Source organism: Diorhabda carinulata, chromosome 1 (genome assembly GCF_026250575.1).
Source record: "Diorhabda carinulata isolate Delta chromosome 1, icDioCari1.1, whole genome shotgun sequence".
Lineage (NCBI taxonomy): Eukaryota > Metazoa > Arthropoda > Insecta > Coleoptera > Chrysomelidae > Diorhabda > Diorhabda carinulata.
The window spans coordinates 26,373,420-26,401,219 of record NC_079460.1 but is presented as its reverse complement, the minus strand read 5'-3'; the positions used below and the strand labels follow the sequence as shown (position 1 = coordinate 26,401,219).

The 27,800-nt window shown below is 29.6% G+C and overlaps 1 protein-coding gene across 8 annotated transcripts in view; it reads left to right on the top strand.

Annotated features, from left to right (window-relative positions):
- The window catches only part of LOC130894290 (aryl hydrocarbon receptor nuclear translocator homolog), a 97,063-nt gene that overhangs the window by 21,741 nt on the left and 47,522 nt on the right, over positions 1-27,800 (top strand). For all 8 annotated transcript variants that reach the window (XM_057801066.1, XM_057801048.1, XM_057801056.1 and 5 more), the window contains one exon: positions 26,677-26,757. In XM_057801066.1, coding sequence (XP_057657049.1) covers positions 26,677-26,757 — 81 coding nt within the window. The remainder of the gene's footprint in view (positions 1-26,676; positions 26,758-27,800) is intronic.

Here is a 27,800-nt window from a genome sequence, read left to right as displayed (position 1 = left end):
CTAACAATCCAATGTTGCCGATAAAATTGTATTGGCCGGCGTTTTCTATATCAAGTGATATCAGGTAGTATAGATACTAACACAAAAACAAATGATCTGCACTCACTTCAAATCTACCAGTGTGTATTTTACATATACTGTCGCAATAAATTATAATTGTACTAGATTTCCACTACACCCTTCTTATTAGAATTGAAATCGAACAGAATCGAACCAGGAATGGGAAAAAGTACGTCGAGTTGCTATTGAATTACTAAGATTTTTTTTCGCATTTCACAAATAATTTAACAAAAATATTGTTTAATCTTTTTGCCTTAAAGTAAGATTCTAAAAAATGAATTTCCTTAATAATCTTAAAGATAATTGAAAAAAGAAAACTATAGATAAAAACAATACAAATCAAAATCTTAACGTAATGTGTCAAATAAACCATTACTTCTAACTAAACAATTTTCAAATTTATGATACAGATATAGTTCCCATTTTCCCTAGCCAATATCTTGGACTGATTTCTTACAATGTATTCAAAATTTAGTTCATCGGTAAACAGTACATTGCTGTAATTATCGTTTTTAATTTGATTTTTCATCATAATTTCACAGAATTCCGTCAATTTGTTGTTCTTGGGAAATATCTCCTTACAACAACTGTCTGCATTTAGTTTCAAATATTCCGAGAAGAAAATTAATCGGGCAAAGTTGAGTGATAGAGTGAAGATTGTGAACTGAGGAGAAATAATTTTTTCTTGTAAATTGCAAATATTGCTAGCTTCTCACATGAATTCAAGCTGTAGGAAATTCAAAACAACCGAAGCTCATATTTTGAAATCCTATTTATATACAATAAATAAAATACATCTTCTTCAATGTTTAATAATATTTTCAACTGATTATATAGTGGTTTTTGTATTCATAATAATTATTATAATCCGAAAATTGATTCTCATGTCTTCAGTAAGAGAAGTAAACAAAGTAGTTGTATAATTATTTAATGAAAAGTATGGAATATTTGGTTGGAGGATGTAACAGACGTAAAAATGTCGTAAAAACTTGGAAAATCATCAAAATTTCAAAAACGTACGTTTCCTTACCTGACTCTGATTTGTATATGACGATAAAAATATAAAATGCATGATGCGTTCAACTTTTTATTACTTTATTCTTCTTATTTCCGTCGTAATTCCTAAAATAATAAAAATTATATTATATTATAGTTTATACAAAATAAAATATTTCTCTTTGACTTTTTAACGAACATTTCATTGAAAAGGATTCGCAACCAAATACAATAGAATTGTTCTGGAAGAGTTTGAATTGAAAATTTAAAGATAGATTCCAAAATGGTCGAAAATTAAAATTTTCCACTGATTTAAAATTTAGAAGAGTTTTTGTTTATTTATTATGAAGTCTCATTAGCACCATTTTTATTGTTTTATACAAAATCTATATAATTAGGGCTGGAAAATATTGTATGTTATTTCACAACCTTACAATGATCATCTCATCAAATCTGACAAATGTGGCAGCAAATTATACTCTGAAAACGTACATTAGTAGGCCAATCTATAGATTATACATTTGTCAAATTATTAACAACAGAAAAAAGCTACAAAGAACGTCTATTTTTAGATACAACATATATTGCTCAAGATAATCAATGTATTGATAGAAAAAAAATAGACATTGATATTTATGTCTATTGTCATTTTTAAGGTGGCGTTTTCAATTAGATGAATTTATTTAATAGAAAACTTGTTATATCTCAATATCCTCGTTTCATTCTTTGTCGATGAATACCTAGTTATTCAAAAGCTTGGAATTAGAGAATTCGATTCCGGTCGATTTTTCTAGTCCCGGGATTTCGGGATTATCAACAGTTAATACCGGGATTCCTGGATAGTCCCGGGATTGTATTGGTAATAGAAAGTAGAACATATCAAAATCAACCTTTTATTTTAAATCTTTACTTAAATCTTCAAAAACAAAACAAAATTATAATTTCTTCTAATAAAATTAACAAACTAGGCCCTTATAAAATAGTTTAATAAATTATTGCTTAGTTTGTTTATTTTATTTTACAATAAACTTAAAAAAATAACTTCTTAAAATTTGTAAAAACAGATCAATGTTAATAGGACACATATTTTGAATAGACCAGAAACTATTATTTACTTATTTAAGCCACGAAAATAAAATCTAAGAAATAACAACGCATCCAACGTCTCATCCGAAAGCATACTTTGTAATTTGTTGCACAAATCTGAGGCAGCGGAAAACATTTGTTCAGGCTCGATAGAAGTTGGACGAATCGTCAATAAATTTTTATAAGCCTTCTCCAAATTATAACCTCGTGTGGAACTAGCCTCATAAAGATTCATTTCTTGCTTAATGATCTTAGAAAGATCAGTTTTTTTATATGCTTCAGGATTTATAGTTTTCATACTGTTTTCTATTTCGTTCTGAAGCTTTTTTTTTAATGTTAATTCAGTTTTACTAGTTGTCTGCGTGGGTTCAATGTTAATGTCATTTTCTTCATTATCACTATTTTCAATTTTCCCAGTTAACAATATAATCTGTTTATAAAAAAACAGATCATTTTGCTTGGACATGAAAATAACTCCTTTACAGTCTCCAACTCAGTCTTCTCAGTATGAGGATTCTGTAGATAGTTCAATACTCCACTTACTCACTTTGTCAATGATCTTTCAAGCGGTTCAATAAATGTGTCTTCAATTTAGAAGCCAAAATTGAGTCATTGTCACGCAATTCTTGAAAAAGGAACTTGAGTGTCGCATCCGCCGTATACAAATTGGCATCAGAACGACACAGTGCTTCCACAGATAATTTAACTGGCGCCAATACCTTGATTATCTCACTAATGAGTTGAAAATCTGACTCTTCAAATGGTACAGGATTATTAAGATCAATAAGTGACTTTTATACGTTATTTTTTAAAAGATCAAATCGCTCCAGCATTGTAAAGAGACTGTTTTACGTTCGAGTAGTAAATTAAGCTCTCTTCCATGTTCTTTTTTAACATATTTTTTAAGTATTGTATCATTTTTCAAGGATGCTCTTTTGAAAATAGGACCCACTTTACGACTTTCTTTACTAATTCATTAATATTTCGATCATCATAAGTCAAATCCCGACCATTTCCAGTTTCAATGACTAATCCTGATCCTGAGTCTAGTCCTTCATTATCATCATCCGAGTCATCAATATCATCTCCGGTAGTCTCATTTACAGGTGTCTTTTTATACAATAAATTACAAACGGCTAAATGGTGTTCTATATTAACAAATTTTCTAACCTCAGCATTACATTTGGACCATCAGTTACTATTGCCACAATATCTGTATCTAATGAGATATGAAACTCCAAAAGCGGCTTTTTTAAAGTATGAACACAAGTTTCGGTAATTTAAATTCATATATCTCTTATTAATTAAAGGTAGATGTCCATTTGTCAAAACTTACACTAAATCGTTGTCCTCCTTTTTTCAATGTGGATAGTTCAGCTGTTATTTGTTTTTTTATCTTTACACTATAGTCTAGTACTCTGTTGCGGATTGTCGAAGCAGATTTAGGTAAATCTGAGTACCCTTTTGCTAAGAGTAACGATCTTAAATCGTTTGTTGTCACAAATACGCTAAAAGGAAAACGATCTAGCGCAGTCATACGGGCCAAAACATCGTTAAGAGTATCAGATTTAACAAAATAGTCGGCGACTGGCGTCATTTTTCTTTTCGAAGGTGGTCTTTCATTATTTTGGCTCATTGAGGAAGATGCCTTCGCAGAATCTACTTTTATGGAATTTTTTGAAAATAGATGAGTATGTAGGCCTTTGGTTATCCTCCTAAGATTTTTCAAATAGCTAAACAACGCTTACATTGTGTTGAGCTACCCGTTTTGTCGATTAAAATGACTCCACACTGACGTAAAGTCTTCATCTTTTTTATGTATGACATAAAAACTTTCCTTGGAGAGTGACATTGTTTACTTCTTAAACCTAAACAAAAAAGAAAAGAACATTTAAATCTATGTACAACATATACATAACCTCTTAGATCAACAGAAAAAACATTCGCTGTTTTTCATCTATATTTACTCATACACATTAATGCATTGTTGTTTTTTTAATAAATTAATTGTTTAGCACCAATTAACAATATCAATACTTACACGATCTGAAGTGTAATTTTTACACTATTTTACACACATACTTAATCCGACACCGGTCGTTAGCAGAAACAAACGCAATCAGTTGTGTAAACAAGATGGCCGACAAATTTTGACGTTTAACGTCAAATGAAAGTAAGTGCGTTTCGTTTCACGCACATTTTTATTGACTTATATAAAAAATATATTAGTCTCGAAAATCCCGGGATTCAGGATTCATTGAATTTAATCCCGAAAATTTCGAGACTGAAATATGATAGGGATCCCGATCTTCGAGATCCCGGGACCGAATTCTCTACTTGGAATAGATTTTTAATGTCAAAATCCCACGACAATTCATGATATACGTCATCTATTGATAAATATAGAATTTATAAATTTAGTTCCAAAGAACAGATATAAAAATTAACGTTTCGATCTTTACCAAAAGGTGACTTGGCACTCGCATAATTTTATCAATCAATAGATTACTTACAACATTCATATAAAAAAAATCTGTTTTAACCACAAAACATAATTTTTCCTCAGTTATTATATGTCAAAAATATGTAGCAGCACTTAAATGATGAAAATTTATAAAATTGAATTATGAATTTTACTCAAATTATCGAGTTCTCATCAGCTTTCTCATTCCTATGTATGTGAACCATTTATAAAAAGTTTCTTCCTGTTATATTTGATCCCCATCCAAAAATTTTTGAATTTTTATAATTGAATTAATGCAGTTCTTTTGTTTATGTCGTTTACGACTTATACTAATATCATATTTATTTGAATAATTCGATAGTTGTAAAAGAGCTTGAAAACTGTAAACTAGTTATTAGTTTACTTTCAGTGTCTGAAGACGATAACTTGGTTATCGAAACGCGAGTCAGACAGTGTAATTATTGGTGTAGTGGTAGTGTAAACAGTGTGTTTAGTAAGAAGAAATACATTGGTCATTATAAAAGGTCACTCACCATTTGGATACCCTGTCACAAAAGTGACATTAAATTATATCCTGACTTTCTTACCGAACACGTTTTATATGGAAATCATTATATGGATTATAAATCTGCCAAAGTTTTAACAACTGAGAACAACTACAAAAATCGACTATTTTTAGAAACAACATATATTGCTTATTATTGTATTAATCAAAAAATGGCTCTAATAACCTTAGAGTAATCTGATACGACTATCAGATTGTGAATTTAGATGCTTATCTATTCAAAAATCAAAAAAAATGCAAAGGAACCATGAAATATCAAAAAAAACATACCTTCAATTATAAAAACTGAAAATTCTTGAAACGGAATGAAATACCAGAAAAAAAGTTTTCAGATTGGGTTACATACAAAGGAACAAGAAAGATGTCAATGATAAAAAGAACCTAATTTGAGTAATATTTTCAATTCTATCTTATAAATTTCAATGCGAATAATTTAATTCATAATTGCTTAATATTTTTGAAATGTAACAACTAGAAAAGATTAGATTTTGTGATTAAAAAAGTCGTTTTTTTTATGTCGTCATATTTTGGTAAAGATCGAAATAGGTTAAAATATTAATTTTACCTGTTTTTAAGAACAAATTTTGTATTGAAATAAATATTCAATCGACAATAATCTTTTGCCTACAATAAATTATTAAAAAGTACCAACCACCCGTATTGATTATTCATCATATAATATATGTGTGTATGTGTTTTCACAAATGAGTAGAAGGTCCATATATCACTTCCCATTTGATGTGTTTCTTTGATAATAATTATATGAAAAATTGATTTATGAACGTTATGAAAATGAAAATATGTTTCCAAACATTAATTGAATAACAGTAATAATTTTGATTTCATAAGCAGTATTAGAAACGTTTTTCTACATGTTTACCTAGTTTCTCAATTTTCTTGCTATTTCTTCTTATCATAACATTCGGAGTAATAAGCACGAAGTTGACTGCTTTATCAGCATGTTTAAGTATATATTATATATTAGTATATTCTAAAACGTATTAATTACCTATTTTGAATTGGAATATTTTCTTAAAAATCGTTTAATTACTAAAAATAAAATTTTCGCTTTCAGCAGTTATGAATAACAGGCGCTCATTAAAAACTACTACCCTGACAATTACGTCTTCTGTTAGAAACTCAATTTTTCCGTAGATTCCCACATCTCATGGTTAAATAACTTTCTCAAAGCAAGATAAAACTTTTTTCATAAATATATAACATAAAGAATTATTTTGAATTAAAATTCTTTTTTCTATTTTACGATTTGGGACGATATGTTTTAAGGTAACAGTTATCTTCAAACAATACATGTCAAAATTTCGCAAACTGGCTTTACTTAAACTGTCGTATTGAAAGAAAAACGTTTTTTGCTGGGTAGATATACTATATACTTAATATGTCTCAGTCTCTCCATAAAATTGTTATTTTTTGTGAATCTACTATTCTGCTAACTAGAAAGCTATATGCCTAAGTGTATCGCATTTGTCAACAGTAAAATACCGAATATGATACTTTCGGAAGTTAAATTTCACCCAAAATTAGTTTTTTCTATTAATTGGGACTAGGAATTGAGACATATTTTGATATAACTCATAGTTACATTATGAATATTCACAATAATTCTATATGGTACTCTTTTGTTCACTGTTTACATCCAAACAACTATAGGTGTAGTGTTTGTATCTGGGAAATTCATAACTGTAGGTCCTTATGTTCTAGTTACATAGTTCAATTATGAAACAGGAAGTTCTCTACCGAGATTTATTATAAGGGAATTAAGAGCGGTTTTCCGTTTAAAATAATTAAAGATATAATGAGAATTATAAACGTCACATCAATATGAATCAATAAATAATAAACAAATCATTTTACATCTAAAATTGGTTGAGGTGCAATTAATGACTGTTGATGAAGTAATAAATTACATCTATTACTAAACACTATAAAGAGGTACTAAATATTTATTAACTGATAAATAACGTGTGGCTAATATTGAGTGACTAACAAAGGCATTCTTAGTGATATTGCTTGTATTAATTTTGAAATTTTTAGTAACGAATGAACGATAACAATTTTATGGGGATATTGGTAAATACATACATACACAGTATCTCAGTACAACTTTAGAAGCGAGATACTCTCTTACGAAGATTGTTCCTTGAACCGAGAGCCTCTCTCGGAAAAAATATTCCAATAGGACTGAGAATTCTATGAGGTGATCTGTTTTCTCCGCTCCTTACTTATTCATAAATCGAAACAATTATCTGTAATCACTTACATTCTGACCCATTATGTATAGACTGACGCTAGAAACTGACAAGTCTGAACCAGATGGAGGTTTTCAATATCTGAATGTCTGTATCCATAATCTCATTGCTGTTATTAATTTTTTTCTCATCTCTACGTTCATTTACTGAAATGATTTTTTTAGGTATGGAAACGGATAAGATACATATATCTAAAGCTTGTATGTCTTATAATTGACATTGATATTAAAATAATCGACCAACTATTTAATTCAATTATTAAGTTTACAACACAATTCTACTTTTACATAAGTATGGATATTTTAGGCACAACCATTGCTTTAATTTATGAAATTGAATTTTACGTGCCATTCTCAACCAATTCTAATGTCAATTTAATAAATAAAACAGAATACCCATGAGTAGCGATTGGCGACAATAAGCTATAGCCCTCTAAAAAGTTACTCCAATAGTCTTTGCACAAGCCTGCGAAATTGGTTACTTAAATGAAGGCTTAGCAGGAAGAATAAAATTCAAATCTGTCATTCCGGAGCTTCCCCCTTCCAGTTTTGTGTCGATTGTGAACAATTTTAAATATTTACTTAGGTAAGCTTTGGGCTGCTCATATTCTAATAAATATTTTCATGAAAGTCGCCATCATAATTAATTTATAATACTATTTTTGTTAATAAATAGTATTCTTTGTTCATATTACAGTATTGTTAGTAATTTTTTGCAAATTTTAATGTTTAATATTGTAGATAAGGTTATTTGTCTAATGATTCTTAGAAATAAAAACAAAACAGATTAAATATAAACAAACGATATAATATTTAGAAACATATTGGTAACAGGGTCACTTTGATATAAACATATTTGAAAATATATAACAATATTTGTGTCTATGGGAGTCACGTTCATCCTTGTATCTTAAAAATTACATCCCATTCCCATTCCCCAATCAGTCATCGAGCGTGATAAAAATTTCCCAGTACAATTTCACTTTTTGTTAATAACTTCTTTGAATTTCATGGGTGTTACAAAATCTACGCCTTATCTGAATCAAATAGAACACAACCTTTTATTCATTTTTTTATTGAATCGTGAAAAACAAAACATAAGTTTAAGTATGAAATCATACATAGGTAGTGCAAATGCTTCTCTCGAATTTGCTGACGTATCCACATTCCACATATAGTTAAATTTATTTATTACAATGAATTGAAACGAATTTTAGCCCTAACTGGAAAAGCAATTAATTGAAGATGCAATTTTATAGTATTGTTAAAAATGGGGTCATGAAAAACAAACAATTTCTTAATAGATGAAACAAAAACTTACTTTTCCCAAAGGATTGGTGAATCACGGTTTAAAAATTTGACAACATTTTAGATTTGATTAGAAATGACTACTTGTATGAATTTTAGATCTGTAAAATACCACCCCGAATGAAACGGAAGTAGTGCCATAATATACAATAGATTTAGTGAAAAAAATTTGAGTAAATAGCTTACCATTTTTAAGGGCATAAGCAATGGCGTGTTGAATTGCGAAATATGTTACTTTTCTATTTTGACATAAGGGCGATTCTAAGATAATATCTCATATGTTATAAAAGAACCCCAACCATTATTTTCTCCCTATTTGAATTGTTCTTTTTCTGTACGTGTGATTATGATTATTATCAACAACTAAACATCTGACTGTCTTACAAAAACCAAAAAAAAAATTGATAAACTGATATGATTGACATTTCCATCTGTTTTATTCTAGATAATTTTCTGTTACCTTTAATCCTCTTCAAATGTCAAAAATAATTCATCAAATGTTTTCTGTTTTGTGAGAGATTGCGAATGTGACTCTCAAAGGGCTCACGGCATTTGCTATTTACCGTAGAGTTAGCGTGTTGTAGCGTTAAATCTGTGTTACGTGCCATTATGGTCTGATAAAGGTTTCATTAGTAAACCCTTATCAGACTACAGGATGCAAATATACCCCCATGGTCCTGTAAATAATGCCATATATATATATATATATATATATATATATATATATATATATATATATATATATATATATATATATATATATATTTAAAAGGAAATAAAATTATCGTCGTCTTTATTCAGGAATATTATATGGCAAACTAAAAGGAAAAATATAATTAAGAGAGCAATATATCGATATTGTTTTGCAATTTCAGTACATTTAATATTTAATATAAATTAGAATAATTAAACCTTATAATAGCCACACCATTTGCCGTCAAAAGAGAAGTGTAAAGATTATTTCCACTTTATTCGTATTCTATACTTTTTTGTCTTATTGTATATACATAGGTCACACTAACATATATTCTACATAACACCTTGCTCTGATTTTAGTCTGTTGTTTGTTGTGATTAATAGGGACCTGTATTGACCACCGTAAGATTTGACTATTAATCTTATTTCAACAATGTACTCGGAACATTTTTATCGACAGACAAATATATAAAAATAGTAACAAAACCTTTACGAAGTCTAAGGCATTTTTTGTCATGATTGCCTCAAGATTTTAAACTTATCCCGGCTTAGATTGTCCAATAGGCATAATCTTTGGAAAATCTGCATTGGTTTGTGATCTAAGGTAACTGACTAATTTTAGCATTTTTATGACAGTTTATGCAGACATTCGGCCTTTCTAAAAGCTACACGTTGGTTTTCAAACTGTTTAGTTCATTTAGTTTCGTAAAACATGTTGTCAGAGAAAGTGTTCGTAAGTGAATTGAAAACTCGAAAAAACGCCTATTTATGTCAAATAAAAGTGAAAAAGATTGATATAAAAATATCTTGCTACATTTCTGAAAACACCAAATTATGAAAGAATTCATATTGTTTGTTTTTCGTCAAGCACATAAAATGTTAGAGGTCAAGTCAATGATTTTACATACATTATTTTTAAATATATGGAATCTATCCTGTTATTAAACGTTCATTTGAATATAATTATACAATGAATAATATAATCAATTATTTTTTATAATGAATGCCAAAAGAAACTTTAAAATTCAACATCAACACTTCTCAAAGTGAGAGCGTAATCTTTATTGAACTTTAAAAACTAGAAATGTACAAAAATTTATACGAACGATTCTGTTTTGCGTTCCAACCGACTTAGGTATCGTTTGTGAACCGGGACGGTCTTTTCGATACTTGGTTGATAGCAAGTATTGTTACAAGAACCCTGCATAGCCGGAGATTGTGCTGTAAATATCTATAAACTCTTCCGATAACCGTTCCAGGTACGGTCCCGACTAGCAGGTTGGAACAAACCTAATATAACAGATGCAGAATTTCTAAGATATAATCCGATCGAGCGAAATACTGAAGAAAAAATAATGCCAAAAATTAAAGGATGCTTTCATTCTTCAATAAAAAAGAAGTGTGTAAATCTTTGGCAGCGTAGGAGAAAACGAAGTCATCTGCTGCCAACGAGAATATTTGCTGACATAGAGCATTTTTGTACTCCCATTCTCAAAACATACCCAATAAGAAGGTCAATTTGCATGTAAATTTCGGCAATACACATTTAGTTCTGCCACTTACCAATCGTCGCGTTATTGTAATTAAAATTTGTCATTACTGTCAAGGTGAATGAACATTTTTTCTAAATTTCCACACACTTTCCTGATGTGTGTTTTAAATAGGAAAAATTTTGTAAAATTTAATGCTCAACATCAAATTATCGTTTGTGTGAGAATCTTTTTCTGGAAAATGATTTTACAAATTTCAATAGAAAAAGTATAAAGCTATCCTATCTATTCCTACCTCTCATCTGCCTTCATTGTGTACTTCCACTTATGAAGATCACAGTTATGCCAAAGTTATGACTGTTTGGTAAACCAAGAATATTCATAAGCTGTAAATAAAGGTATAGTAGACACTGATGTAATCTTCGAAGAGCATCAAGTTGATAGTCCGAATGTTCATGCATTAACATCTGGCAATTTACCTATAGAAGAGCAATTGGAGTTTTCAAGTGAATGTACAGATTCCATTGTTACAGAGGAAATTAGTAGTTTTGACAAATAAAAATCGGTTTTTTACTCTTGCTGGAACTAGTAAGAACAAACACCTAGGAAAATGGTAATGTATCAAGTTCATAAGAATACAAGAGCCAAATGATCAAAATTAAAAACCAGTTTGAACAATAACAAAGATAAGTTGAAGACACTGAAGAAGATGTGTGAAATTGGAACATTGGAGTGTAACGAAAGAATTCATTATATTAGTTGACAATTAAGAAATATTCATAAATAAGATACAGCATACAGGATAAAACTTTTACTTTTTCTAGACAAAAAAAGTCTACAACCATTTATTTCAACTATGATAAATTGATATAGTTTAGTCATTCCACTACTAAAGTACTGATATTTTATGTATCTCTGGTATCAATTTTACTCATTTTGGACATATGTTAGTGGATAGATCGACTTAAACTTTCTGTATTTTGTTGAAAATATATGTAAATGTTACTTTGTAAATAAAACCTGTTTTAAGATATTTTTTATCGTGAATTTAGAAAATTGCGAAATCAGAACTGGGTGGAAATGAACAACATAGAATACATATTCTGTGTTGTAAATATGAATGAACCGCGAAAATACATTAGCTCTGCCACATACCATTGATGGCAATTGTATAGAAAATCCGCCATATTGTTTCCACCGAATAACAAGTTTGCATTTCTTCTTAGGGTATGTTCTGTGGCTCCTATCATTAAGCATATATTCTGTTAGCGTATACGTTCCTGAAAAATATCTCCAACATATGATAGTTAAATGAATTTTAAATCTATTGGTTTCATAGATGTGAGCTACCACTGAAGAAAATTCCAGAAAATACCAACATTGCGCAATGAATTAAAAATTGTGTCAAAATAAATATTATAAGAAAGGGCTACCACATAATCCGTTAGTGACGAAACAAAGTAATGATTATAACAATCAAGGTAAGACAACGTGGAACGTTGAGGCGTCTATCGTCCAATTAGAAATAAAAATGGCTAATAGCATGCTGAAAAAGGAAGTAGATTACAAAATTTCTCTAAGTGACAAGACGATTTCTCGGGATTGTCTGAACATGTTGAATGAAAAATATATTCGAAAGTAATAGATAGATTTTAGGTAAATAATATTCAATCTATTTTATTCGTTTCAATGACTTTATTAGTCTATTTATTTTGTATTTGAATATATAATATCCACTTTAATTCAAGTTTGTCAACCAGTTTGATGAGTACTCTCATAACAAATATACATTTTATTAATCTCACTCGTTAGAAAACAATTTTATAATATATTTACTCAACTCATGAACAAGACATTCGAAGCGGTATTTGACTCTTTGCGAAAGTTAATCACATTATACTCGCAGTTCGCCTACTTTGTTCAAGGCTCCATTGGTTAGAATAAATCGGATGTTCAAATTGAAAAACATCTCCAAATAAAAGTTCCTTATTTATTTTACCAATAGTTATAGAACATTTATTAAGCCTTTTACATTAAATTAAATTGGAAATTCACATTTTTATATGGTAAAATATTTTCTTCTATATATGATCAGTCAGTACTGTTCTCTAAATTTCTAAGGACGTTATCGGTTCCGTGAACCATGACCCGGAAACCGAACTGGTTCCAAACAAGATCCTTTCCCTTGATTGTAATTACCTTTTAACCGTGTCCTTGGTTCTTGAGTCATGCTAGGAAAGTTGTTCAGTGTTATACGATAATGCAATTTTATCAAACCTAAGATTTATGTGATATCTCTGATTGATTTCAGTAACATCGTTGATCGCTGCTTATAGCCCAGTAATCCAAACCATAATTCTCACATTAATCTATAGTCTCAAATTTTTCATTTTATTTATATCAATTCAATATACGAAGCAATACTAATTAGATTCTCTACATCAGAAAATAAGATTTATTTGATAAATTATTTTAACTTAAGTATTAACACTCCACAAATGAAATCAGCTCATTTTTGGGGGATATATAATGGTTTCAAAAATTCTATGTACAAATTCAAAATCATCCTAGTCAGTCTATGTACTTCATCACACTCAAAGGCCACACAATTAAAATGGACAGTTTGATCTTCGATTCAAGTAATAATAAATTATAAGTCGAATGTACGCCATCAAATATCGCGGAAGAAGCTAAAAATACTACTTTCGATATTTTATGTAGAAAGCCTCAAGAGAGGTATTAAATCTATCGTGTAATGATGAAAAGAAAAAGGAATAAATGCTTCTTTTATCGAAAAAGTGTTAATGGTTTATGTAGAAGAAAAGCTAACATTATTAAGGGCATATAATCATGTTTCAATTTACTTTAATATTCTTAATTCAATTTGTCATTTTTCTTCACACCAAGCTAATTCTGGATATGTATGTATTATTTTTCCAACCCTGATGAATGTTATGAACTGGTCTATACCATATAAAGCTTGCTGGTAATCGGAATCATTATCAAGACACGAGTAAACTGTGAACGAAAAAAGTGTGTTGCAAAACAATATCATAATGTAAAAGTTGAATTGAATGACGTAACCGACATTTGATTCGCATCTTTCATTTGTGCGACCTAACGTGGCGAGTGCAGCTATTGAACAAAAAACAAAGGAACTTGTTGATATTTCAAAGCGTGTTAAGGGCACCATATTGTAAAGTATAATCCAATATTGTTTGTCTAGCTAATGTTATATATGTGAACATAATATATTTGACATTGAAAAAGATATTTTTATTTTTCTATATAGATTCAATTAATGTTAGTTCATCCTTCCCACATATGCTCTGGTTTCTAAAGCGTCTCGAAAGAAGACTGATCAACCTCTGCAAATCGCTGATTTCGCAGATTATCTGGTAAAATTGAGACTTTGGCGTCCCTAAATACGGTTAGCATGACCTTAATTGATGGTAGTGAACGTCGATGTTTCCACTTTTCACTATAAATTTTGGTCTCTTCATCATAGTAATGGATCCATAACTCATCCTTTGTTACTAATCTTCATTTTTTCGTGAAAACTGCATTAAAAGACAACTGCAAATGTCTTATAGTTTGCTTTAGTGCATTTGTAACATCGCGCCTACATATTTTAATATCAATTTTGGCATGGTATAAGAGACCACTATCTTGAACTATTTGTCTGATAAATCACACGTGGTCTTGCAACAGGAGATCATGGACTTTTTTATCATTTTCGTGAGTGTTACCGATTGTCGTCGCTGCACCCACTTGGTCATCGGTACAAGACTGTCTACTTTTTTCAAACTTACAACACTTTTCCCTAAGTCGGATGATAATGTACATATTCCCAATATTTTCAACAAATCTATGTGAATTTGATTTGACGTCGACTCTTACATGCAAGGAGAGTGACGTAACGGCTGACTAGTTTCGAGGTTTTTGTCAAGTAACACCTTATCTTCAAAAGAAAATTAGTTAAGCTATCTTGTCCATGCTTCTCTGTCAGTCCAGAGATCCTTATCTGGGGATGTAGAGATTCCTTATTTTTCATTTTTTTTTTAATTTCTAATTATGAGAATATTGGAAAACAGGAAAGGCAGAAGTACTACAGATCAAGTGGTTATCCTAAAACAACTACAATGTGTTAGTTATGAGCATAATCTACAACTGCACAAGGTCTTTTAGGTAAATGTACGATACAGTTAGTAGTCCAAAGTTGTTTGAAACAATGGAATACCATGGAATACCCCACTAAGATAAATAATTAGTAAGCATGACACTGAAGAAAACTATATACAATAAGGTATAGATGGTTTATGACACATGCTTTCGATGTAGATAGATGAATGAGACAAGGTGACCTACTCTCGTCGAACGTTGTTCAACGTATTAGAAACTATTATGAGGAAAATACATAAGGTAGAAGATAACTATTGTCTACATGCATAGAAACCGACTGGGATACAGTCATACTAAAAAACATTCAACTGCAAACCTTAAAGCTCAACTATTCTCCTGTATTGCAGAAAACTGTCAAAATAATGTATATTGTGAGATGAGCGATCACATTGAACCTGAACGAGAAATTCTTTCATTACGATTATTAAAAAATACTGAAAATATATGGATATTCAAAACGTATTTATTTTGAATACTATAATGAGGAAAGAAATATTAGTTCATACGCATTCTGATGTACAGGATGTCCCGTATAAGAACCGACACAGAACAGTTGCGTATAGGACCACCAAATATATGACAATTTACCTCTAAACAAAGTAGGGCTCCAATTTTCGAAAAAAAATCATTTCTTTGCAACCCTTTAACTTTAAAATACCTAATGTATGTCGGTCGAACCTTTATGGGTGGTTAATTACAGGTGACTTAATCTTGAACATTCACAGAAGTTTTTCACCTGTCAGTTAATTTAACAAATTCCTTTACAATAGATAATTAGAATGTTTCATAAAACGTGGTTTTCAAGAAAAAGTCGAATCACTAAAGACATGCTTTCAACAATGATATTTAAAGACTAAAAAAGTATAGAGTTGGCTATGAATTTATGCATAAAATTTGACAATTTGCAATTCAGTTCCTCTATTAATTGAATTGTTATAATTGTTTATTAAATGAGTAGAAAACTTTCATTTCGCGAACAAGTGGATATGTTATTGGTGATAGGTTTTTGTGAAAGAAACAATAAAAAAAGCCTGTAAAAATTTCGGAAAAGGTTTTTCGCATATTAGCACTGGAACTTTATCTAAACAGAGTGGCATATCAAGATCATCTGTACATCGATGTTATTTACTCCATCCATATTTAATAACAATGTTATAAGTCCCTCTTATCAATAATATTCACCTCAAAGGAGAATATTTTAGAACCTTCAGCGCTAATGGTTCAACAATTAATAAAACATTTTCGACATTAGCTGAAGTCATTCTCGATATAATAGAATTGTATTGAATAATTTTAAAATAGAATTACAGCTACTGGTAAAAAAGTAATTTTATTTCCAATGATTTAAAATCTTCAAACGAAATCGAATTAATTAGCTTCTACATTTCATGTAACATTCTTTGCATAGAAATGTATCTCTTAACTTCAATATTCAACTTAATGACATATCAGTTTCACAGGTTTTCTGTAGTACTCATATAAAGAAAATACGAGTTTTGAAAAGCTTAGAAAATATTCATAACAACATCTGTAATGTAAAGATTATCGTGAAATAATTCATAACTGTAACATATTAGTATTATAAACTCTATTTCATATTATAATCTGAACTAAAATTATATATTTTTCATTCATTCTACAACGGAACATCATTTGTTCTTTAAGTGTATAACTAATGAGAAAGTTGATAATGAGACAGACTTTCCCATCGCTGAAAAATATCTGTGACGAATTGTCTTTCTTATTTGGTTCAAAAATAAAGGTGAAAACATAAAAATTAAAAGGTAACTATCATACACAATTATTGTTGAGTTCAGTTTAAAACAGGATTTATTTACAATTAGATAACGTTAAGGCAAGGCTATTAGGAGACTATATTTTATTAATTCATTTTTGCCACTAAAGTTACCAATAATCACCGTAATATGGAACTTGACGCTGCTGCTCTAAACAGCGCCACCCAAAACAAAGAATTTTCATGGCCACACATACAAAATATCCCAGAATCCATCCAAAACACCCACAAAAAGAAACATCTAGCGACAAGAATATTACTGATTAACTTATTAAATACACTACAGAAAAAATATTGCATAATATGTGGTTTATGTATATGAATGAAAGTAACAATTTTGTCATTAGTGTATATCGTTCTAATAATTTCTTTATAAATAGGTCATGTCCATAAAGAAATTATCATTTCAAATGTATTTAAATACACGACTTTTATTGTTTACCACATTTGTGCTACAAACATTGTTATCGGTAATGGCATAAAAAATTTACAAGTTTTTAAAGAATTTCAACTTGTCACGTTACGATAACACGTAAAAATAAGTTGGTCATTTCTCTTATGCACCTGAATTTCATAAATGATATCCGATAATGAAAAATTTAAATGAAACTAGTGGAAATATATACTTGTATTATTTACCTGGCCATAGAAACAAGTTTCATACTAGCACAAGTAGGTAGAATTTGAAGAAAAAACAATTATATAATGATCTTAAATATAATCACTATAAATAATGATAATTTAACCTTATGAATCAATATAACTACCTTAGAAATTGACATAAAACGATATACAACCGTATTATCAAATCATTAATTGATCAAATTATAATAAATTTTACATTTGATATTTTGATGTTTATCATTAACTGTGTGTTTAATTTGTTTCATATAAATTTGATCATTTGTATCTTGAGTTGAGATTTCTGGACAATTGTGTTTTACATTTTGTACACGTTTGGCTGTTGATGCACCTTTAGTTTATACTAATATATATTCGTTGACGTATTAGCCAGGAAAGTAGTTGTGCTCTCCTTTAAAGAAAAGCAGACTTTATTTTTAAATATTAAATTTCGAAACAATTTTTGAAGATAAATCGTAAAAATCATATGTTTTTATATATTGGACAGTTAGTTTTCGACCTAACAAAGAAACAAGACAATTTTTTTACATAATCATCTTTATTTTTCAACATAGTCTCCTTTTCAAGTTTTTCAACGTTGAAATGTCGTCCTACGTGCTAGAAATCTTCTCATTCATTTTAATAGAAATATCGTTCTTCATTTCAGAAATTGACGATATCAAAGTGGAGCACTCGTCTTTGAATAGATAAGTTTTTGGATCAAATCTGTCACTTATCGGTCCCACTTGGACTCTTTCTACCAATTCACTCTTCTTACCGGACGTTTCCAACTCGCCATTCTCTAGCCCGATTTTCATTTCCGTCATTTTCAGGTGACCAGGTCTCTTAGCTATGTTAATGTCACTATTTATTTATTTACAATATCCCACACCTGACACCAATGTAATGTTTTTATTATTTATTTACTCTTTCTATTCGTGGGGTGAATTTATAAACACTGTGTCCTACTCACTCAATTTGTTTAAACATTTCACACTTGTACACTTATATAATTTATTTAATTTCTTCGGTTACTTTTCTATTTCGTTCCGTTCACTATGACTATTTCTTATAAACTAACTAACCGTGCTAAACAAACTCGTTTTATCCAAAACGGAGTTCTCAAAAATTCTAGAACATAAAGAAATAAATAAAAAGACCTTGCTAGATTTAATTCAAAAGAAACAGTGTAAACAAATCGTTCGATAAAAACTTATATAAAAAAACACCAAAGGGGCCGCGATTTCGCCAAATCTTAGAATTCCACTATTACCGGAGAAGGCCGGATTCATGTCGGGGCATTATCGTAATAATAATATGAAAAATTGTAATATGCCAGCATCTTGTTCGACGGGAAGTTGAATATGTTGCACACTTCTCGCAATACCACCCTTAGTGCTATTATAATGGGTTTTTCGTTGGCAGTGTTATCATGATGCATGCTTGAGTTTTAGTCGCAGTAAATCCAAAATTTGACAACTCTACTAGACGTTGTCTGTTGGGAACAAATTCTGACGGTATCATTCTTTGATTTTTCTTTGCGGTCTCGACATAAGTAACACCTTTCTTTTTTAGTTTATCAACTAATATGGCAGAAGTATACTAGTTATCCCCTTGTAACGTTTCTGTTGATATTTGCAATTAGTTCGACTTCGAAGCACAATTTTAGTCGTCCTTTATGTAAAACTCGAACTGTTTCCAGTGTAGACTTTTACTTTAATTCCATATTTTGTTGGCTTGTTCGGAATATTTATTCTGAATGAACATTTACCTAGCATTACATCCATTGTCATGTTAGGTCCAGGTATATAATTATTCTTACATTTATTTACAAATTCAAATAAATCTAAAATAGAAGCAAGTTTTTTTTGTGTCACTCTTTTGACTTAGTCAAGTGATATCGAATCTTAGGCATGACAAAAGAAGCAAAAGCTGTGCAAGTGGCATTGTGCACCAAAAATGACCTCTGCCTGTTCCATCCGTTGCCCACATTGATTTGAAAGCTTCAATTTCAGTTTTATTTGTCACACCAACGAACGTTGAAGCAAACTTTTGTCGACTATTTCAGCGTCTTTTGAACGTAGCGTTATGAGGTTAATTTTTTCATTTGTATACGTTAATACAGTTTTTAATATTAATCGTAGCTTCTAAAGGTGTGGAAGGTGGGTTCGTCCGTGCGAGTTCTTTCAGTTCTGGTAGAAATCTTATTCTGTTGTGATACTTGATTTTGAATTTTTGCTTTTTTAAACTCTTTGGTAGAATATTTGCCATGCCAAGATTTTGGTTCTTGTGTACATCACATTCCTGTCTATCAAAGGAATAATCTAATGCACTAACCGTTTCATGATCACTATATATGTCATCGTCTTGGTCACTTTCGTCGCCGCGGCTGTGTAGATATCTTGTGTATCTTTCAAAATTCTCTATTATATGTACTTCCAAATCTCCATTAATTGCTTGAGAGGCCATGATTACTATAATTGATAGGATATATGGTATATTATTTAATTTTTTGAACTAATTGGAAATAAAAAGGAAGCTTTAGTGCAACAATCATAAAAATTGAGATAATATTTTTTGTAAGTACCTTATTGTTAGTTAGTTAGGGAAAAGCACTACACCTTCCAATCTGACACTGAAACAATAGAGAATACATGTCACCACGCTCTATTATTATTCTTGGAATTGTAAAATCTATATCAGGCTGGGTTTCAGAGTTCGTTTGTGAGTAGCAGTTCGGGTTAATGAATTTACATATTCATTTTTAATATTTATACTTTTGATTTTTTCTTTGAAATGTACTTTTTAAATAGTGTTTATTTTGGTATAAATGTTTTAAAATATTTTTCCAATAATTGGATAATATATTTTGGGAATGTAGTGATGTAGAAATACAATATTTTTCTTTCCAAGAGAAAATTGTTTTGATACAAATTTGTAAAATCCTGTTTTTTTGTAATTTCTCCATTTTATTATTATAATCTGATCTCATAATAAGTTTAATTAGATTGTCTGCTTTGAAAATTTTTTTATATTAATGTTTTATAAATTCTTTGGTTTCAGTTATATTTTTATATTAAACTTGTTTTTAAATTAAGCGATAATATTGCAAGTGTCAGATCTTGTTTCATGTTTTTTTCCTCATTATTGAGATTAGTATTTTTTTGCATATCAGAATTTTTAATGTCATGTTATATATTGATAAGGACCAATATTCGGTGGAAACGTCAAAAATATTTTTTATTAAAACATATCATTTATTTAAAGAATATAAATCTAAAATTAAGGTTTTAAATTAAAAGAAATTTAATATTGTCATTATAAAACATTTTTAGTAGATGTACGAACATTATGTAATGCACCCAGCATGAATACTTCTTTCAAGCACACGATACATGGTAAATAGATAAAAAATATTGAAGCGTCGCTTCCGAACTTGCTATGCTATGGTTGAAATATTTCTTTCGCCACATGGGATTTTGTAATGTGTCCATTGTTAGCTCTCAATAAATACACAATATTCCGAAGTATGCATTTTCTAACCTACATATTTGAGTAGAAAGCGTGGTATGTACGAATTGCCATAAGACTACCAACTAAAGAAACTATTCCTATATTAATACGTCTTGATCTAGTTCTCACACCCACACCCATCCTTTGATATACTTATAGATATTAGATAAAATATGTCAAATTATTTTGAAATAGTAAGTTATGAATAAAACCGAAATCATTTATACCAGAAATATTTATGTTATAAAGATCATAATTTACATATCATCATGGTACAAGTCATTAACTTTATCAAACGAGGCACAAGCCAAGTAGTAATACATGACGTGTGCCGTAATGTTTGTAAATGATTCTAGTTTCATGGGGAGTGATTGAATTTGTTATTTGTTGATCTTTTTTAATTTAATTAGTTTTTTTTTTCATTTATTAAAGTTCATAAAATATCGAACTCGAGAAATATTCTTCTTTATTAATTAAAAACAGGCAACGTTTTTTTCCAAGTTATTCCGCTTTGAATTATTATTAGTATTAGAATACCTTTCATGTTTGGAATATAAGGATAGTCCATACTTGGTTTTTTTTATTAATAACAACAAAATGATAAACATTTCGTGAATATCAAATTACAGCAAAAGTCCAGTAGCAGTGAAAGTGCACTTGATAGAGGGGCTCCTCAAACAAATCTTAGGTGAGGTGGATAATCGTCGTCGTGCCAGAATATTTTATTCCAATGTGCCGAGTGTTAAGTTCATGTAATTCGTGCACAAAAAAATGTAAACACCTTTTTCTAGTCAACGTGTCCTCTTACAAGTATAGCACAATTTAATAACCATTCAATAACCCTCAATATGAGTACACATTTGTATCCCAAACTGTTTGGAAACGAGTTGAACGAAGTGTGCATTTTCATTCGAATAATAATTATATGTACATATTCACTACACGATTGTCATTCCAATTTGGTCATGGAAGCGACTTGCATCACTACAAAATTGATTTAAAAGCAAACGAATCGGAGAAATAAAATTCATTCTTTCTTCGACCTTTCAAAATCCTTTTAAGAGTACCTTTGCATATTTCGATTTCTTCAGCAATTTAAGAAAAGTATGGGAGTTAACACCCAACATATACAAGTACATTGATATCATTTCTCACAGTATTTCAGTGTGGTGCATTAATTAAATTAGGTATCGTTTGTAATTACGTGATGTTCTATATCTATACTATAGATTCGAATAACCGTCATCAATTTTCAAATATAAAAGGTATCAATTTCTTCATAGTAAATATTGATTCTGTGAAGTTCCTTAAAATCTGGACGAGACCATTTCTCATTTTCATGATTCAGTAATGTAAAATTTGCTTATGTTTTTGTTATTAATAAAAAACCAAGTAAGTGCTATCTTTGTATTTCAATAATGACACATAATTTTCAATGGAAGTATTCAGGAGGTGCTATTTGAGAATGAATAATCAGGGGTACTATAGGACTATTAGATTTAACCCTTTCAATACTGTAGGGAACTATTGTCACAGAAAATTTCTAATAATTACTAAAATAATTTGAACGCTTAAAACTCATTGGGATCTGGGATTTTAGTACTGTACGTTCATTGGCTCGTAAACAAGTCCACACCTGTCTGCCTTTTCTTTTCTATAATTTTTTTTCAGTTTAGATGTTGTTAGCAAACAGTAGACACATACCACGATTATTACTAACTGTGTTTTTATATGTGCTGTGCTCGGAATTGCCCAGTAAGCTATTTATAATTTTAGTGTGCAGCAATAGTTTTTATAAGATTTTTTGTCCAAAAATAAAAATGGAATATCCCAATAGTGTTAATTATTATTGGGATATTATGTCCCTTCAATAATGAATAACCTATATATTCGAACTTTTCTCTTTAGAATGGATAAACCTTTGTTAGACAAAAAGCTCCATGATATTGTGGACAACATTGATTTTGAAGAGTAATTATACCTATTTGAAGACAGTAATGATATTGATATAGATAAAAACTATATACAACCATCTAGCGACGATTATTCTACAAGTGACATTGAAGATACTGCATTGACAAAAATTTTGGATGATGTACTATGTACATAACAAACAAGTCTTCAGAAATAAATGATGTGTTTAAATTATTTCCTAAAAGCTTATTTGTATGGTTTTCCCAATGCACCAATCAACGCTTATAACTTGTAGAAATATAATGTATAGAAGAAATATTTATACATCGAGTGAAGAAATAATGATCGTGCTTGGTTGTTCTCTCATAATAAGGTCTCACAGAAAATCTTTAGTTAACGATGAAATTAAAAGCGGGATAGATGTCAGTTACTTCTAACAAAACTGTACTTCAAGAACCCCGAAAAACCAAAAACGCTTTCAAGGAGTATTACATAGAAGAAGAAGAATTATTATACTGTCTAAAAAACTGCCGAAAGTCATAGTATGTATCAATCAATTGAAGAGACGATGACTAAATTCAAAAGATCATCAATGAAACAATATGAAACAATCAAACGAGTTATACTTCACATAATCAATATTTACTATGAAGAAAATGATACTTTTTATATTTAAGAATTGATGATTGTTCGAATTAATTGTGTGTTGTATCCACAAGTTCCAATTGAAAATTAAATATTAAAGAACCTACAATTTAGATTCAGTTCATACATATATATAAAAAAAAAGTGCGAGCCATTGGGGATATCGATATCGACAAAATGCTTAACAGACATTATGTTCTTTGGAAGATATGAAATTTTATATTCGTCGCTGTATTGGCCAGGAAAGTGTTTGTTTTCTCCTTTGAAGAACGGAAAACTGTGTTTTCGAATTACTCAAATTCAAAATAATTTCAGTGGTGCTAAGTATAAATTATATATTTTTATGTAGGTGTGATAAAAATATGGCAAATGAATTTTTATAGCAGAACTACTATAACAATTCCAACTAGAATGTCTCATAGCCTCATGTGTTGAGACAAATAGTGATAAGTTTGATTTCGTTGCATCTTATATGCTAGTACATCCACTTTTCGCTTCAATGTTTGCAGTGCTGTTTACAGTAGCGAGAAGTACTGCATACGTAATAGAAGCACTTGTAGCATCAGTCTCGTTATTAGTTACTGATATTTCGTGTATCAGTAAATTTGAAACTTGATGCTTCACTGTAATGATATCTTTTCACTGATGTAAAGCTCAGTTTTTTTAATAACACATCTTGGTCCTATATTTTATTTTTAAAATGGATATTTCCGTTCATCATTCTTATTGCGGGTATGAGCTTACTAAAGAGTTTACGATCTCTATTCAAATTTTTTTTATTGCCAAATAGCAAAATTTCGAGTGCTATTTGGTGGTTACTATAAATCACCTGCCGTAGAAACGTTTTTTTTATCATAGTCTATTCACATTGTTATATTTTTGGAAAAAATGCATTCAAAACGCTAGCTGAAATCTTTCTATTCCAATGTTAATCCAATAAACTTTGCCAAGGTTTTAGTACAAATATATTGGGTCCTAAAATATTATATAAAATTTGTTCGGTAAAATAAAATGTTTTTATGGGTTGTCGGTTTTCATGATAATGGACAAATCAAATTTGTCTGGTCAAGTATTTTTAATCTCACTGAGGGATTACGAGTAGCATTTCTTGAAATCAGTACATTCTCGTATAACTAGTGAATCACAACTATAATTAGCTATTAAAAATAATAAGAATGTAGTTACTAAGAAATGAAAACGTACACGCCATATTTTGCATAATTACTAAATCACTTTTTAATAGAAGATAAGTAGTTTGTGAAGAACAGAAAGAGATATTTCTTAGTTAGTTATATTATCAAATGAAGTAAATATCAGACATTTATCTGAACAGTATGTTGTCTTCTGTATGACATAGAATATATATCAAGATAATTTAGTTGTCATGTTACTGGAATTTCTTTTTTTTCATCGTAATAATTTAATTTGTTTTTTTTTATATATTAATATGTCATTTCCATGCTTACTTAGAAAAACAAATATAAATTATGACACCACTATTGTACTCGTAAGTAGGTAACGCTAGATTTCTATTTTTCATATTATTATAGTTTATTGTTTGCCATTTCAAAGCTTGGTTATTTTGTACTATTCCATTCATAAGTTTATAAAAATTGTTAACTGTAGTTTATTATGATTAAAGTGGAAAAAATATATAAGGTTAAAAAAGGAGTAGGAGTAGGTAACGATAACAACTACTTTGATCATAATGTGAACAAAAATAACTATATCTGCTATAAAAATGGGAACGTAGGGAAATGGAAGTGAAGAAAATTTGAGAATAATGAACTTCCAAAAAAATTGGATAAAATAATCGAAAAAAATGGGACAATAGAAGATGAGGAAAGATATTGAGTTATTCCAAAATTAACAGCACAAAAGATCAGAGAATCATCTAGTTTTTGGTAAATAAATTTAATCGTGACGTCAATGTAAAAAACAAATTGCATTCCAATTATTATTACAAAGAGGTATCGAAACAGGCATAACTAAAATTGTGAGGTTCTTATATGAATATTACAGAACTAAGATATGAAATTGAAAGTAATGTAGCTTTAAATTAAAATCTCTACATGAGAAAGAAAGATAAATTTATATATTTTCGGACAACGTACATTACTCAAAAATTACAGTGTAGTCGTTTAATACCGGTCAATTACATTACGCTTGCCTTCTGTATCTTATACAGAACCACTGGTTCTCTTGTTCATGTATTATAAATGTATACAAAGGCACAATAAAATATTATTATTTTCGGACAATGACCTTGGAATTGTGAAAAAACCCATCGGAACAACAAAAGTTTGAATTGCGCAACAAAATCATATTTTTGGAGGTGCCTAAGTTTTTTGAAAGCCTAGCTGTAGTCTAATTCTTTATTTATAATCAGTAAACTTAAACCCAGAACATAAAATTGATACTTTTTGATTGAAGCTAAAACTTTTACTACGGAAATTCGGGAAATTTTTATGTCCCTGTGAAGTAAAACATGCGTACTTAATGTGTTCAGAAAATCCCGGAGAATGATTATTAAAAAACCAGTCTATGATGATTTTCAACATAGTTATTGAAGTTTGTTTTTCCCATACTTCAGCAACCCCGCAGTGGCGAAAAAATAAAGTAATCCTACATCATACATTGTACGCAAAAAGGGTAAGATACCATTTTTATAGACAGTTTAATAAACTTTCTTTCTGTAAGGAGTTTTTCGTTGTTCAAAGTATAATCAAAAAACGCATTTGCTTATTTTGAACTTTTAAACACAATTTTTTTTGCCTTCTGTTTGCCTTTTAAGTTAATATTGAAACATTATCAGGTGAAAGTCAATATGTATATATATATATATATATATATATATATATATATATATATATATGTATATATATATATATATATATATATATATATATATATATATCGATGTATCTTTGTAAAAGTGAGAACAGTTTATATTGATATACGAAAAAGTTTCCACATTTCCTAAAATACCATTTTACATTATTCCTGACGAAATACTACTATTTATATTTAAAGGTTTTTGGAATTTTATTATAGGAATACTCATTGTTATAGGTCAGATGAAGACGACCCAACTGGTAGTAAGTTTACAAGAATGGAAGACGAAAATATTCAAGACAAGGAGAGATTTGCTAGGTATGTATTAAATTAATTATTACAAACTCTCAGATACTCTTCTTAGTTAATATTGAAATATGTAAGGTATTTTATGCGAACTAATTTATTTCACCTTTAATATTGTTATGACAATTTCAATCTCTAATCTATCATATGTATTAACATTTATTCAATAAAAAATAATGTGAATTACATATTATTTTCAGTGCTCAATCGCTTTGTATTAATCCGATTGTTCCGTGGCTATGATTTGTTTTTAAATTTTTTTCAAAACAAGCTGTCGTTAGAGGAGAGACTCTATACAACCTCGACCGGTGGGTTCGAAGTTCGAGTAGCGTACCATCGTCATCGATGGTCATACCGTCTAAAACATCGAGTGCTATTTAGAGTTGGGCAATAACTTTTTCGGTAGTAACATCAAAGTATTACTTTCTAAAAAAAATCAATATTTAAAAAACATCAATAATCGAGATTTATAATAAGGCATGAATTTAAATCTAATATTCAGCAATTAAAAACATAAGGAATTCGACAGCGATATGAGCTTTCGGTGGAGTTATTGAGCATTGGAATAATTAATAACAAAAAATATATAGAAAGGGATAACTATTTGATAAAGTAACGAAGCAATAATAAAGTACGATAACTAAGCTAAAAATGAACCCAAAGATAAAGATACATATATTTTGTATCTATGGAACGAGTACATAAATTGTACATATAATAGAATCTGGTTATAATAAATATTATAGATGTGAAGAAATTATAAAACTAATATAACAAATTGATTTGCAAAACAGTAATAACAATCAACAGTACTAAATGTCGGTAAAAAATTATATATAATACGCTGGAATGGTAGTAGAACAATGATATGAAAGCTGTAGGAATCATAAATTTGAGGACAAGTAGAAGACAAAAAACGTAAAAAGTAACAGATAATTGAAAACACAAAATTGCGTGAAAATTTCTTCTCGTATTAGGTTTTTAAAAGAAATGGAACAAAAAGAATGTTGTGGTACAACTGTCTAAAAAACTTGACATTTCGGCATCTTAAGATA